Raw genomic sequence first — 15,832 nt, 5'->3', positions numbered from 1 at the left:
CTGCCTGTAAACCGGGATCTTACCGTATGACTATCAATAATTCAACCAGAAACCGGCAAGTGTATGTGTGACTGTGGGAAGGGGGAGGAAAAGCAAAGAGCAGGCGGTCCCCAGCTAGAGAGGAAGCGAGGACCTCTGACAAGGCTGTCTACAAGGCACTGTTCTCTACACTTGCTAAGCCTTGCCATCCGAGGCACGTGCTCTGCTACAAACAGAGCTTCTCCTGTCCCAGTGTTATGTTTTCTTTAACACAGTCAGTGTCGCGTCAATCTGGTCTCCTGTCAGTGTAAATGAGTGGGTGCCCGATTTGTAATGTGTGCCTCTCCAAACTCAGTGTGTTCTGGTATATTTATCAGTGTGCTCTTTTCCAATAATAGAATGTCTCCATGTTAGTGTCAGTGTACCCCTGGCCGACCTTCCCTGTAGCCCTGTCAGAATGAGAGCATCTGTGATTCCCCATCCCTCCCAGCAGCAGCATTCCCATCCATCCCACCCCAGAGTAAGCTCCGCAATGAATGACTCAGCACTACAATGCACACAGAAGTTAATTAGAAGTCATTCACCTTGTATGTGTGTCAGTTTTATAGCCACCATTTCTTTCACTTAAAATACAATCGCTGTATTTAAAAGAAACACCACTACAATGAAGGCATTTAAAAAGCCTTGAAACATTTCAAAATCACACTCAAATATTAATTTCTAGTTCATCGATAATGTGTTACATTCAAATGAGTTTAACAGAAGTCTTCCTTTTACACAAAGTATCATCGTTAGAGCTGCAACATGCAATTAAGAAAAATTATGAAAAAAGAAACTTTTTTTTAAACTAAGCAAGCATTTTTGAAAAAGCTGTGCAATATGGCACAAGTTTGCTGCAGTTTTAAACTGAAGCAGGAATTGTGGTTGACACCCTACCCACATCAACCAGATGTGCAGAACCATCACTGGACTTTTAGAAGATTCTAAAAAAGGGCAGTCTTCCTGGCTTGGTAAGAATGTGCTTTAGAAAGCGGGATTTCGTCTGTCTGCTGGAGTAGTTTAATCTCACCTAAACCTCCTTGAAGTAGGGGCATACCATAGGCCCCTGCCACCCCTCCGGCGCACCGCAGGGGTTGTGGTACGCTTCTGGATAAAGGCGCTTCATCACATTGCGCAGGCCCATAGGTTTGCGTGACACCACTGCCCTGATGAAGTGAAAGAGGTAGTATACTGCAGTGCTCCGTTTTACTTTGGTGAAATAAGAATGCACATCTGGAGAACAAGCCCAGGAGCCAGCAGTTGTCTGTCCAGGTACCATAGAAGCAAACTGGGTCACAGCAGCACCCTAGAACATCTCACAGTACAGGTAATGTATGGTTCACCACCACAGAGGTCTGGTTCAATTCACAGTAGGGTATCTGATCCACGTGCCTGCATCGTTCTGGTCAGCTTCACAGCAGGGGTCTGGATAACTACACAGCAGGGGCCAGGTTCACATCAGCAGTTTGGTCCAAATCACAGAAATGGTCTGGTTTAATTCACAGCAGGGGATGGGGTCAAAATCACAGCATGGGTCAGCTTCTGTTCTCTCCAATGACCCAACAGTTCATAGCAGAGTTCAATTCACAGTTCAGGCTTAATCCAGGTCACAGCAAAGACATCACTCCGTTCACAGTAGAGGTCTAGTATACACCACAGACGTCATTTAGTCCAGGTCACAGTAAACTGCTTTGTGAAACACTGTGCCCACAAGAAACCTACCATAATGGACACAGGCCACTGAAGATGCTTGCAGTACAGAACCATTGTTGACATACACACGGGTTACAACCGGATTTTCAGAAAGAATGTTCTGCACACGAATAACCTAAAAAATAACCAAACGTAAGTTAGCAGCTTGTTGTGTCCTGTAATAATTACTTATTTTTCCAGTTGAACAATCCATCTTTTTATCGCAGCTACATATACCCACCCACCTTTAGTAACTCAAATAATCGCAGTGCATTAGGTTCAATTTAGTTGCTAAATCGTTACGATACTTCTCCCAACCTGTAGCAGATCAGATATTTTGCTTCAGCAGGAACTTTGTGAAGTTGAATACAATGGATGTTTCTGAATCTCCACTCTCCCCTCACTTCTCACATCCCTTTCATGCCTCACCTCACCCTAATTAAAGCGCTTAGCCAATTATAGAATTATGAACGCCCATATGGAGGAGTGTGGCTCAATGGTTAGAGCAGGCAGACCTTGATGCAGAGCTCTGGCCAGGGACCAGCGTTCGATTCCCGCCTCGGTAGGTCTCTGGCTCATAAATTCCCCATACTGGATATTCTCGCCTCAGTGCCTGTTCTGATCATGGGTCCCACGCTGCAACTCTGGGCAATAGCTTGCTTAGTCTCCACAACGGCCCCAAAAGCGCTGGGATGCCTGGCTGCATCTGGGGGGTGCCTAGGAGTGGACATTTCCCAGGAAAGCCAGGAAGGGTTCCTAAGCGGTATACGGACAGCGCCGGGACACCTCCGGTGGAGGTAGCTGTGCGCTTTACAAATTCCGACATTTATATTTATATGGGAGTAAAGATTGTCATTTTTAATTTAGAGTGTCATAGATTGCAATTATCAACCGTAAAAGCTTTGAAAAGATTAAACCACATAATTTATGGTGCAGTTAAGGCAAAAGTTAACCTGATGCTAAAGCACTACTTCTGGCTATTATATATGAACATGAATGTTTAGGGCACAGTTGTCCAACTTGGATCCACCAGTTTCAGTATATCCCATACGTGTACATACAACAAACCTAAATGGAGCATATTTAAATATTCAGACGTTACCTGCAAAATCTGGCATAGGGGAAGGTTGCCCCAACACAGATTACGTCGGGACCTACTTTGCACAATCCATCTGTAGGAGGATTTCATTTTATAGTGGCTTGCACATCTATCACTGGATAGTGTATGCTGACCACAGATTCGAGACACATATCAACACTGGTTTTTTTTTATTTAAGTCCTCATTTGTGCAATATTGTTAGTAAGGAGTTGTCGGGGCCCCATTCTCTCTTTATTCTTTGCCTCCACTGCCATGTAACTGGGTGTGCTGGTCTGGACAGTACCCCTGTGTTGTTTTGAAGAAAGGAGGGTCCCCTTATTTCCATTACTCTGTCGAAGGATTTAACAAGTGAGGGGGGAGCTAGCCATTCTGGCTTCTCATGCAGGCCTTCTCCTGACTTTTCATTGCTCACACATAATCATTGGACTGTGGCAAGACGGATCTGTTCCGACCCATCCAGTTAAGACATTGCCCGTATGGTTTATCCCCCAAAACAGTCTAGTTTAATCCTAGCGGGTAGTTTTTCCAGATCTCCCAAAATTTAAACTTTTTACTAGATGCTTTTCTTTTGTCTAGTTTGTATATTCTTAATATTGAAATCAGCCACTCACTGTTTAGAGTTGAAGGTTAAAGAAGTAAAGTTTAGGTTATCATGATGGAGTGAGAACTGTGGAACAGGGGGCACATTGAGCTGCACAACAGATAATGAAACTATCAAGCAGACCAAGGGCATGAAGTGAGGGTGAGGGCCAGGTTTTGCAAGGGAAGCAGGTACAGGAGCATAAAGATAAAAGGATATACAAGGTAGATTCTTCCCTGTTCTAAAACTGTCCAGTAAAGGGACAAGAATTACCTTGAACATTTTTTTATGATAACTAAAGTATATATGTTAAATACAGTTTGAAAATGAAATCATTCATAAACGCAGAATTATTCTAACAATATGTCTCCAACATGATACTGATGATAAAAATGAGAATACTCAGGTTCTACACACAGTTAACAGTTTGTGTCAATGGCTTATAAGAGCTTATCCTTGGTGTCACAGAAAATTCAGTAGAAAGAAACATTAAATGGGAACAGTGGCTTAAACGCAATGCCACAACGATCAAACAAATAGAGTTAAGACCTTGTTTTCTATTGAACTGCACCACTTAAACATGGGTTCACCTCTAACGTCGGGCATCACACCTCCAAATAAAATTGTTAAGAATCATCTTCTTGGGAATGGGTACACTTTGTGAGCGGTCTTATTACATTCAATGCTTTCAGAAATAGGAATTGAGTTACCAACAAAAGAATTAGATAATAAAGTGAAATGCAAAAGTAAATCATTTGAATTGAAATACTAATTAACTCATTCAAAACTATGAACTGAAAAAAAAGATATATATATATATATCTATATATATATATATATATATATAGATATATATATATATATATATATATAGCAAAACACTGGTGGCTCACAGGAGAAGCACACGGGAAAAGTGCAAGGTCACCAGCCTTTTATTAAAAGATATAGACAATTTCTGGTGGTGTGTGTGTGCCTGGTAAAAGCGTGCACTGATGGCTGGTGGTGTTTGTGCCCGGTAAAAGCGTGCACTGATGGCTGGTGGTGTTTGTGCCCGGTGAAAGCGTGCACTGCGGCTGGTGGGGTTTGTGCCCGGTTAAAGCGTGCACTGACGACTGATGGTCTCTGTGCCTGGTGAAAGTATGCACTGAAGGTGTGGTTGTGTGTATGGTTGTGCATGTGTGGTTGTGTGTGGTAAGGTAAAAATCAAGGTGGGAATCCCAGCGTCATCAGTGGCATTAGTATATCGAAGATTTGAAAGACAATAGGGCCCAGCAGCGCCCCAGGCCTCATTTATTATCTAAAGAGACTCTGTTATCTACAAGTTTAATGTAGCCTAGGTCTTTGTGTTCAATCTGACCTTAGTAAATGGCTTTTTTGATTGTATTTCTTATTCTCATGCTATATTCACTGCGGACGCGTCTGTGTTCACATGCAGGGAAAAGCTCTTTCTTGCGTCAGTGAGGGGCTGTCCTTAAACAACAGATTCCAAAGTGTCGCCCACTTTCTGCCTTTCATGATCGCTGGGTGTTAGGAATGTTACTTCCCCGGAAAGACCTCCCTCTAGGTGTCACATGTAATGGATTTTATTTAGTCTCTGAAATATTTGTTGTGGGATTTTAGATGTGTTGCCCCCACTTCAACATTAGTTATCATGAAAATGCCAAAGCAGCATCCTTCCTTTCCATCACTGCCCAGCCCCACACTCCTTTTATCATTTAGCAGTGTTGGAACTTGTGACTGGGAATGGGGGGCGGTGAGTGTGGCTGGTAGCTTTATTGTGGCTACCTAGATCTGTAGCACCTCAAGGAGCTTGAGGCTCAACAGCAATGCCCATCTGACTGCCCTTCTTTCGTGCCATCTTGCCTGCTGGCTTTTCAACACAACTTTCCATGCTGGAATTGTCTGAGCCCACGCAGGACAATGTGCTGCTTGAGTAACCACTTATAAGGTCCCAAAGGCAGGACCTATTGGCTATGCCAATGCTTGTTCTTTCTTTTTAGTTAATGATCATCGAAGCTGGATCTCATAATTAATAGTGTTGCATAGTTAAACGTATGGATCGAAGCAACGTGTCATTTTAGCTTTATTCTTAAGTATCACATGGAGTTAAACATCACCACTGACTGACATTTGTCGTCTAGTCTTCCTTAATTATAGTTTTATTAATTCTGTCCTCAAATTTTTTGAAAATTTAGCTGTAACTTCAAATGTTTTAGCTATGCTTTCAGATTCATGATCCAAATATGAGGCAACGTCATCCGCATATAATAACATTTTAATCTTTGACATTATCTTTGTACTGGCTATCATAATCTCCGCAAGGACGGTGAGCACTTGAAAGATGTCCGAGAGACACGTAGTATTGCTGCTAATAATTACCTCGATCATGCAAGTTACATGCACATACATGACACGGTCTTCTTGAAGCAGTCCACATCTATGATATCCGGTGGACTGATACAATTACTGATGGACACCACTCAAGCCAGTGCCTGAAGCCAGCTAAACCACAGTAGCTAATGGCTGAAAGGGGTTGTCAAAAGTACATTTCTATAAGTCTATGTGTGTTTCTTGGTGAAAATGTTTGGTGATTGACAACATGAACTTTTACTATACATCTAAAATTTTCGAAAATGGAGAACTAAAAAAGTAATAGTGTGAGATGAAGAATGAAGGAAAAGAGACACATGAAGGAAATAAACGAAAGACCAAAAAGGGGTATAGCTACAGAAATACAGCGATGAAAATAGACTGGGAGAAAAGAAAGACAAAAGATGGTGAGATGTAGAAAGAAACGCGATCAAAGATGGTAAATAACTTAGAAAAAAGATCAAAAAGAAGAAAGAAAGACAGGGTGAGAAAGAAAAATAGAATGAAGAGTAAACAGAAAGGGAAGAAAGAAAGAGTGAGAAGGAGGAAGAAACAAAGAAGAAAGATGGACATTCAAGAACAGAAAAAAAAAACTGTTAAAGAAAGAGAGGAAGAGGGAAAGAAAGGAACAGAAGAAAGAGAGTATGAGAGAAGAAAAAGAACCAAACAACCAAAGGAAAAAGAACGTAAAAATGAATGGAAGAAACTGGAAAGAAAGTGAAAGATAGAAAGAATCACAAAAGAAAAAATAAAGAACCAAATAAAAAGAGCGAAATACAAATTTGATGAAAGACCATTATAGGATAAGAAAATGTCCCGGATTTCCCCCAAAAAGTCCCAATTTCGGGAAAAGGGACGGATAATCCTAGACATTATCTTTGCAATAGAGTGCTGGCTGGCCTTCCCTCTGGCCCTCTCTTGTTAAATGACCGTGGGGACCAAAACGTAATAGTTTTATATTTGTTAAAGTCTGCCCTTCTGCGCTCTAGTGTCTTACTAAAGCAGCAAAGGAGGATGTAAAGGGGAACTAATTAGCAACGAGAAGACCCTCAGGTGACACCCAAGCTCAGGAGCTTTCCCCGTAACTTTATCACAAGTGGGAGAAGGGGTATTTAATTAAAGCACTGCACTATTTTTATTTAAATTGTGAAAAGTCAGCACATCTTTAATGCGAAGTCACGTTTCAAAAAAAGGCCCGGTACGTTTTATTTTACAGCCCATATTGTAACAAAGCAAAGGCAAATATATTTTTATGGCTCCTCCTTGTGCATCTCTCAACCTTCTACCTCCTAGGCAGTGCACCAGGCGCTGACCACCGGGGGCGCTGTGTTTGGAAATAATAGCAGTAACTTATGGTTTAAAAGCACCTGCTGAGAGTTCCTTGTGTGTTCAGTAGTTTTCAGGCTACAATAAAAATGTCAAGATAAGTCTGGTGATTAATGTTTCTGCTGAGAGAGATCAGGGTTTTGTCTAGAGGCAGTTTTGACTCATCATAAAGTAACTCAGAGGGTTAGTGTTCGTGCTGCAAAGAACGTGCATCATGCAGATCACAGAACTGTATTTTATGTGAATAGATCAATGGGCTACTGCTTTGGTCACAGAAATCCTTTTGTCATTTGCAGTTCATAAATTACAATCCTAATATAGCACAGTCTCATTTGGACTGTTATCAAAAAGCTGCATGCAAACTGCATGGTATAGGTAGGATTTTTTTTTTTGCCCAGTCTTTCATTATCCTAATGTTGCTACAAAGTTATTTGGGGTACACATCAATTCTTATTAGCAAAGTTAACCCAATCACTGTGGTATGTTTTAAATCCTGAGTGTGTGCTTCTACAGTCCGAATACTCTTATAATGTCTACCAGTATGAGTGACATGTGGTTCCTACACCTTGTAATCCTCATTGTCTTATTTGTACAATAATGTGGCACTGGTCAAGCATAAGGCTGGCTTGAAAACCCCATATATGTAACACACCTGATAACAAAAGATTGGAAAAGGAAAGTCAAGGACGCAATGCATGGAGTCTGCCTGACGCACTGCAGGCCTGGCAGCTCTTTGTAAATAAATAAACTAAAAGCATCAATATTTCATGGTGCAATCAAAACCAGGTAACACAATGTAGGTAGGTTTCTCTCACCTCTTTCAATTAGTCTGACTTGAGAATAATAGCTGCCTGCCAGTATAAAAAGCTCTGCCCGCCGGCGCCCCCAGCCCAGAATTGACACCTCACGACGAGAGCATAGCGATGAAGCGCGTAACGCCTCACTGCTACGTTCTGATCGCAAGGCGAGGGCTTGTTTAAAATGACATTACAGGGCCGTCATTGGTAGCGCTCGCATGAGCCGCGCAAGCTATAACTGATTGACGGCCCTGGACACTAAGGCTGGGACGGGGGGGGGGGGGGGCAACAACGGTCGGAGGACACTGTTGACACACTAACGCGGCGGGACTTGAGCCGCGCTGCAGCCTGCACTCCTTCTGACCTGCTTTCGGTAACTGCAGGCTGCACAGTGCACACAAACACAGGACTTAGTTTTTGGCAATTTCATTGAAAGTACTGTTGTTGCAGGCGGCCGCACCGGTGCTTTCAATTAAATTGCCAAAAAGTAAGTACCGCATTTGTGTGCATTGTCATGTGCAGCCTGCAGTTACCGAAAGCAGGTCATGAGGAGTGCAGGCTGGAGCGCGGCTTTGCACTTTTACTACTGGGCGGCGGCAGCGTCACTGGAGGCCCTTTACGGCCACGGCCGCCTTTATAATTTATTTGGGGAGTGGGGACACTGTGTTAGTTCCCAAATAAATTATATAGACCACCGCGGCCGCAATGGGCCTCCAGTGCCGCGCGGCCACCTCAAAAATGGTGCCACGTGGGATGGACCCCTTCCCAGTTCCCCCTAGCTACGCCACTGGGTTCAATATAAAAAAAAAACATCGAGTGGAAAAAGGGCACCCTGTCGAGCTCCCCTACTAATAATTATGGTGGCTTCAGATGCTCCCTCCGGAAATAATTCTGCGTCACCTTTTGATTTAGGGGTCTTAAACCTTCTATGAAACGGGATGGAAACTTAAGGCATCTTAATGATTTAGCAAAAAAAAACAACAACAAAAAAAGACTATTCTGTCGTATTTTGGCCATATTGTTAATGTACAATTATCCGATAATTAAAATATTGTGGGAATCCTTCCGGGTCAGCTGGTCAGTATTTTGATATTTCGTCTTGTGCCTTATCTTGGGACACACTGCCTCACGAAATGTAGGTTTAACACCAACCTCAACCAACCCACCCATCGACGTGCTATTGAGGTGTGTTTTGGGGGTCTAAGATCCTAGTGGTTTCCTGCACCCATACTCTCAACCATCTCGTATTCCTTACCTTAATAAAATATCCAAACAAGCCAACTTGCATCTACATTCCCTAAAAACAACAACAAAAACACTCCCTCCTTCACAATTGAAAATTATTGCAAATGCGCTAGGCCTTTCACGACTAGATTTCGGCAATGCCGTTCTTGGTGGGTTACCTCAGTCCTCAATTGTCCACGGTAAGGCATTTCTTCATTCAATGACCAAACTAATAATGTATTTGAAAATGATAGCCAATATTTTTTAAGAGGCATTGTGGTAGTCCAATGAATGTGCAGGTGTTGGTTTCTTTAACGCAATGTGAAGACATCACTGAAAATGTGAGATACGGCGAGCGTGTGAGAGAGTTAGTGACTGTGCCTGGGAAGTTGGAAGTAAGTATGATTACGATAAAATGTATGGATCAATACAGCATAAACAATGTGCTTAGCAGCACCTAACAGAAGTGTTTCACACACTATTCCAAATATATAAGAAGCAATATATCCAGCAAAATTCATGTTTTAAATGCAGAATTCAGAATAAACATGCATTAATAAAAGTAACATACTTTGTAAACACTGGAAAAACAGTTGCTGTGTTTTTTTGCGAGGCAGGTTATTTAAACACAGGTTTCTGAAGGTTACATAAACAATGGTAAACTGCCATTAAATCCACACAAAAAAGGAAGCCCTAAGCTATATAAGAAGGAGTCTTGTCACCAAATAATAAAACCGCAGCTTTTGAACCAATATGTGCACATATAATTGCTTGCTTGGAATCGTGGATTTATGGTATGCGTCAACTGGATTTCAGGGCAATGAAATGAACACAGCCCATTCAAATGAATACAATTTAGACCATTGTAAACATCCTGGCACGTGGTGTAACTACAACCTCTTGTAGTTGTCTATATTTTATTTCCTCTCCAAATTTGGGGCCAGCTGAGTATCATTCTTCTATACCTGAAAGTCAATCTCAGGCTGCTGCAGGTCTCAGTGGTAATGGAGTATATTATGTCCTCTTTGTCCAGTACTTACTAAATGAGTAAGAGTTCTGGACCTACAGAGATTTTTACCTAGCCCAACCAAAATTTTCTACCTCCAAGATGACCACCAAATTCCCAGAAGATGTTTAAAAACACCAATACAATTAAAACACCAATACATTAAATAAGCAAGACATCACACAGTAAAAATCCAATACCAATTTATGAAATTAGGTTATATTTTTATGAAAAAATAGACACCACAATGACAAAAATCCAATGTACGGAATTGGAGATATGAATATTTAATGAATAAACACTTTCTAGTCCTTAAAAACCAAAACCGCCAACTTGGGACATCTGGTAGCGATTGACCGGGACAAAGTCAAAATTTTAGTCTGACCGTGATGGAGCACAGGTTGGATACACTAATCACGAGGGCTTGGTCAACATTTGACCTTTGCACTTCGAAACTTTTTCAGAGCTTTTTCCCTAGACGTCGAGCAAGGCATTTCGCCAGACCGGATTTGTGTCATCAACGTCGTCTTGGTCCAGCACGAGTCCTCATCAAATCCTGGAAGTTTGGAGCTCCAGAGCTCTCAGCATCCCACATCTAAACTATACTCTTTCCATTCCATTCCACATAACCTTTATGTGGGTCTTCACCACTTTTTTTGCTCTCCCACAATTGTTCCCCTAATTCAGTATGTGGACTACTTGGGTCGGGTAATTTCTGACCACGACACACACACATTATGAGCCTTAATTGGAGACCCCCTCACCTTCCACACCCGCTTGTAGGCTGCCATGTGAGTGTCTTGAAGATGAGGTATTCTGCAAGCAGCAGGAGACCAGCTTCCCCAGTTACTTTTATGAAAATCACGCTACATCGTAGGATGCTGGAATAAGACGCCTTTAAAGTTATGACTAGGGAAACCTGCATTTAACAGATAGCGAGTGTCTTGAAAGAGACTTGAATGCGTCTGAGCACAGCTTGGTTACCCTTAACATTCCGGTTGGTGGAGGCGAAGGCCGCTAACACAGCTCTCTTCGAGAACATGAGGTGCTACAATTTTAAGGCCCATGCCGCCATGATGCACCGAAGGGGCAATGAACCTGGCACACTCTTGGCATGGCTCATCCGTCAGGACTCAGTGTCCTGCCCCATTACTGAAGTGATCCCTCCCTCCGGCAGCAGGTTCCGTACTCAAACTGACACTTTACAAGCCTTCTGCAACTATTACTCCATCCTGTATCAGGCCCCGCTAAATTAGCAGCTGGAAATAACAGACCATTTCCTAGCCTACCTCGCCCAACCCCAACTCCCAATTTTTGCGAGGAGTTCCCTAGACTCCGAGATAACACCAGCAGATCTTTCTTCATCTGGGCCAAAACAAAATTCGGAGCCTGGATGGCTTGACTCCAGAATACTACAACACTTTCAGCTATCATGGCCCCTCGGCTGGCGGCAATGTACAGGGCGGCCCTGAAGGAGGGCAAGCTTCCCCACCCTTTTGGCGAGTCCCTTTTGATCTCCATCCCAAAACCAGACAAAGATCATACCCGGCTAGCCTTCTATAGGTCAATTGCTATACTAGGGGCAGACTACAAAATTCGAAGCAAAATACTAGCTGACTGCTATGCCCAAGTCCTCCCGCAGCTCATGCATTCAAAGCAGAATGGCTTTGTCCCTGACTGAAGCACCTCCCAAAATATCCACCATCTTTTCCACGTCCAGGATCAGGTGAAGGTGACAGTTTCCCTGACTTGGAGAAGGCGTTCAACACCCTGACCTGGCTTTATCTATTTACAGTATTCCCTGCATGGGGGTGGTATCTAAACTTTTAGCATACACAAAGCTACTGGTACTTGAACCCCACCTCTCAGACTGGTGTGGGCCGCCACATTTCGGCTTCTTCACCTATAGGCTGAGGACCGCGTCAGGGGTGTTCACTTTCACCCTATTATTTGCGCTGACAATGGAGCCATGCACCTTCGGAAGGGGGGTTAAAATGGGGCTTCCCACTGGCGGGCGCAACCCACAGTGTGCCCCTGTATGCAATTGTATGCAATTGACCTGCTCATTTACATATGGATGTGTAATACATTACAAAGGATCTGGACAAGAAAAGAGAGACTCACAATTTGTTTTTTTAAGTGCATATAGCATCATATATTTGAAAAGGCAATATTGTCAAAACAATCAAAGACAATAAATTAGTGAACATCACTTATGGCAGGTAATGTGGTGGCAACCCAAGGGGGCTTTGTGCACTATGTGATAGTGAGACAAACAGTGACGGTGTGAGTGACACAAGGGTGAAAAAACAGCAAAAGGCGCAGACAAGAAAATTAGAACACAATATATACAAAATGTAGGTCCCTCCTTGATGAATGGGTAATAGTGGTCAGTTTATGAACCAAATTAGGTAATGCGCCATGAGTTGCGCTGCAGTGCGGGTCGACGGCATTTTGATCCTATTGCCTCTGACTGGAACTCCCTGCCCCTCACCCTAAGTAGCGAACCAGACCTTCTCAAGTTCCGGAAACATCTGAAAACATTCCTCTTCCAGTAACTTCTCAGGCTGATGGTAACTTCTGCCCACCCGTCCTTAGCGCTACGAAGCCTCCGGGTAGAAGTGCGCTTTACAAAACCCCATTTCATTTCATTCATTTCATTTAGGATCTTCATCAGGACCGGGTTGCCTAATAATGGAAATGAGGGTACGTTTAGGTCCAGAAAAGGATCCCCGTTCTGGTGGGGAAGTTAGAGGAAGGATCCAGTGGTGGGGGTGTGGTCCAAGGGAGTTGGAAAAGAGGGAGAAGGCCCAAAGGTGAAGCCTCGTAGCAGCCAGGGAAATTCCAGGGTACAGGGGAGAGCGGGGTCTTCGGCAGTGTGTCTTCCACGGTATGGAGGCACAAGGTGGCCTCATGCAGGGGAAGGAGGAGGTCGCCGGGATGTTGGTGTAACCTCGTGGTAGAAACGTCAGGTCGTGGGAAGGAAACACGAACGGAGCCCCGTTCAGACAGGATGGGGTAAGAAGGCAAATGGTTGGGCAATGTGTCAACATAAAAGTGTTGACACACAGGCGCCTCGCTATCTGGGAGTCTGTCTGTATAATACACCAAGCAATCTGTATGAGGCAACCATCGCAGGGCCTTGGCGGGCATATGTTCTCTAGTAGGCTTTTGGAAGTCTCTCCACCTGGCCCCAATAGGCAAGATAGGCCTGGCAAAAAAAGTCATCCTGCCACGCCGCTATACTACTTTGCAAATCATCTGGTTATACCTCCCTCCTCCTTTTTTAAAGAACAGGACACATTCTTTGCTCACTCATATAGGGAACTTGACAGAGAAGAGTCGCCCTAGCCAAACTGCAGCTTTTAGTGGACCTGGGAAGTCTAGGGACCCTGTCCTTCAAGGCATACTTTCTGGTGGCGCAGCTCCAATGGCTGTCTGACTGGACAGCAGGGCGTTATCTTGGGGAGGCTTGCTCGGAGTCTGGACCCTTCCAGATGCTGGCAATTCGCCACTTGCTTTTCCAGGAGCCCAACCGGTCTCGACCCATCCATACAAGTGTTGATAGCACAGGCTAATAGTGCTTTGATAAATCATCTCTCCCTAAGGACTCCGCTTTATGACCCTATGTTCCTGCTTGTCGCCTTGCCTCCAGGCAGGGGCTATTACACCACCGGACAACTACGAGTCTGGACCAATCACTCACTTCTTGATGTGTAGGATTTATACTCTGGGGTCAACTTCTCCCCTTTCATCAACTGTCCTGGGGGAGCCAGCTCTCCCTGGGACAGTTCCTCCTCCACCGGCAGGTTATACACACCTGCCAGCACCTCAGGGACGTAAGTGGCGGTGTACCCACAACACAGCCAGTGCTTCAAGCTGTGTTAACTATGGATCCTGTTCGTCACCTCATCACCTGGCTGTATAAAGCCATATGAGAATTTTCAGCCGCCTCACTTTGCACACTGCGCTAAAAATGGAATTAATAATTCAGGAGTCTGTTTCATGATAAAGAGTGGTAGAGGGCACTAGAATTTTCAAAGAAGGTCCCCCAAAACTCACGATTTCAAAACAGACAGTTTTTCATACTACACAGTTCCTAACTAACACCTGTGCAGCTCCACCGCCACTTCCCGATATCACAATTTGCTTGCCACGCTGTCACACCCCTAATGCAATGCTACTACACATGTTCTGGCCTTTCCTGGTTCTGCAGCACTACTGGCACACCATTCATGATGCACTGTGGGAAGTTACAGTACTCCCGGACATCTATTCCTGAGAAGCCTGGTCACTAGGCGTATTCAAGCCTAGGAAGCAACACTAGGTGCAGACAAGTTTCGAAGCCCTGGCCCTCCTTTCAGCCAAGTGAGCAATCATATTGCACTAGTGTGCACCTGCAGGCTCTCCAGTAGAGGCATAGACAGGAGCAGTGCACAAAAGGAGTGCTGCAGAGGCACTCTGATACGAAGAGGTGTGTTGGGTGCGCCAACGTCCCATCTCCCCTAAGTAGGCCATTGACTTACGCACTGGACCTGTGTTCCCTATCGCCATCGCAGTACCAGAACACACCCACCCCTCCCCTCCTTGTTATCCCTCCGGAAGTTTGCTCCCCAAGTAAATAGTTTAACTTTTTCTCATGGGTGTGAGAAAGTGAGATTGCACTTTTCACAGGGGCAGCTTCAAGCTCTTAGGTGCATCATTGATTACTACCCGATGCTTGCTGCATAAATATGAATGATATGCTATGCCTCTGAACTACAATTGTATCTCCTATGTAATATACCATGATGCATGAGGCAAAGGCTTGTAATGCTACTATAGTATTGAAAAATCCAATAAAATTGCTTATTATAAAAAATAAAAATAAAAGGTTGAAGCGCCTTGCAAGCTATCTTCAACTGGATTCTTGCTACAAATAGGAGCCATTTTAGATGTTTTAGGTCTGGTGTAATATGGTCAAATTTTCAGGATCCTGTGATCAGCAAAGCAGCTGAGTTCAATGTGGCCCTCAAAGGAGCCAGTTTTACTTTGAGTAGGCCTGCAAGAGTAGCACTTCCATAATCTAACCAGGAGATGACTAGGGTTTGATTTTCCTCAGTTTGTTCAATTGGTATTTGGCTCCACTGGTGTTTGCATGGATATGATCTTGCATATACAGGTATTTGTCTAATGTTATGCGTAATGATCTAGTACAGACAATGTGGGGGGCACAGCTGAGAGCTGTTTCAGCCATTCTTCTATGAGGGCAGAGTGATTGAGGGGGGCAATCAAGAGGAATTCCGTTTTGAGTGTGTTGAGCATGAGGTGATTATGGGTTAACCATTGTTGGGTTTTAGTAGGGGGCAGTTGAGAATTTGATATCTTCGGGTGAGAAAAGTTTCAAATATAATTGTGCATCATCAGCGTACATCTGGAAATGAATGTTTGAGAGCTTCAGAATTTCACTAAGAGGTTTCAAGAACATGTTGAATAGTGTGGGTGACAGCGTGGATTCATGAGGAACTCCAATCATGACTAGAGTAATGTAAGAAAGAGTTTGATTGATTGATTCCTTGAGCACTATTATGAAGGAAGGAAGCAAACCAGTTTAAAACACCTGAGAGCCCTATCCTTTTCTCAAGAACGTCAATCATGCTGTCATGTTTGACCATACAGATAACACAGAGGAGAGATCAAGAAGTATAGGCAGGCAGGGTTTGTTCTGATCTAATAATTT

General features: G+C 43.6%; 1 protein-coding gene across 1 annotated transcript in view; it reads right to left on the bottom strand.

Annotated features, from left to right (window-relative positions):
- Nucleotides 1-564: 564 nt before the first annotated feature.
- LOC144784742 (serum paraoxonase/arylesterase 2-like) overlaps nucleotides 565-15,832 on the bottom strand; it is a 499,971-nt gene continuing 484,703 nt past the window's right edge. Inside the window, exon 9 of the mRNA XM_078663730.1 lies at nucleotides 565-1,846. Within this exon, the coding sequence (XP_078519856.1) occupies nucleotides 1,685-1,846 (162 nt within the window). The 3' untranslated portion in view covers nucleotides 565-1,684. The remainder of the gene's footprint in view (nucleotides 1,847-15,832) is intronic.

This window comes from Lissotriton helveticus, chromosome 10 (genome assembly GCF_964261635.1).
Source record: "Lissotriton helveticus chromosome 10, aLisHel1.1, whole genome shotgun sequence".
Lineage (NCBI taxonomy): Eukaryota > Metazoa > Chordata > Amphibia > Caudata > Salamandridae > Lissotriton > Lissotriton helveticus.
The sequence above is the reverse complement of the archived record's forward strand: the minus strand, read 5'-3'. Positions and strand labels throughout refer to the sequence as shown.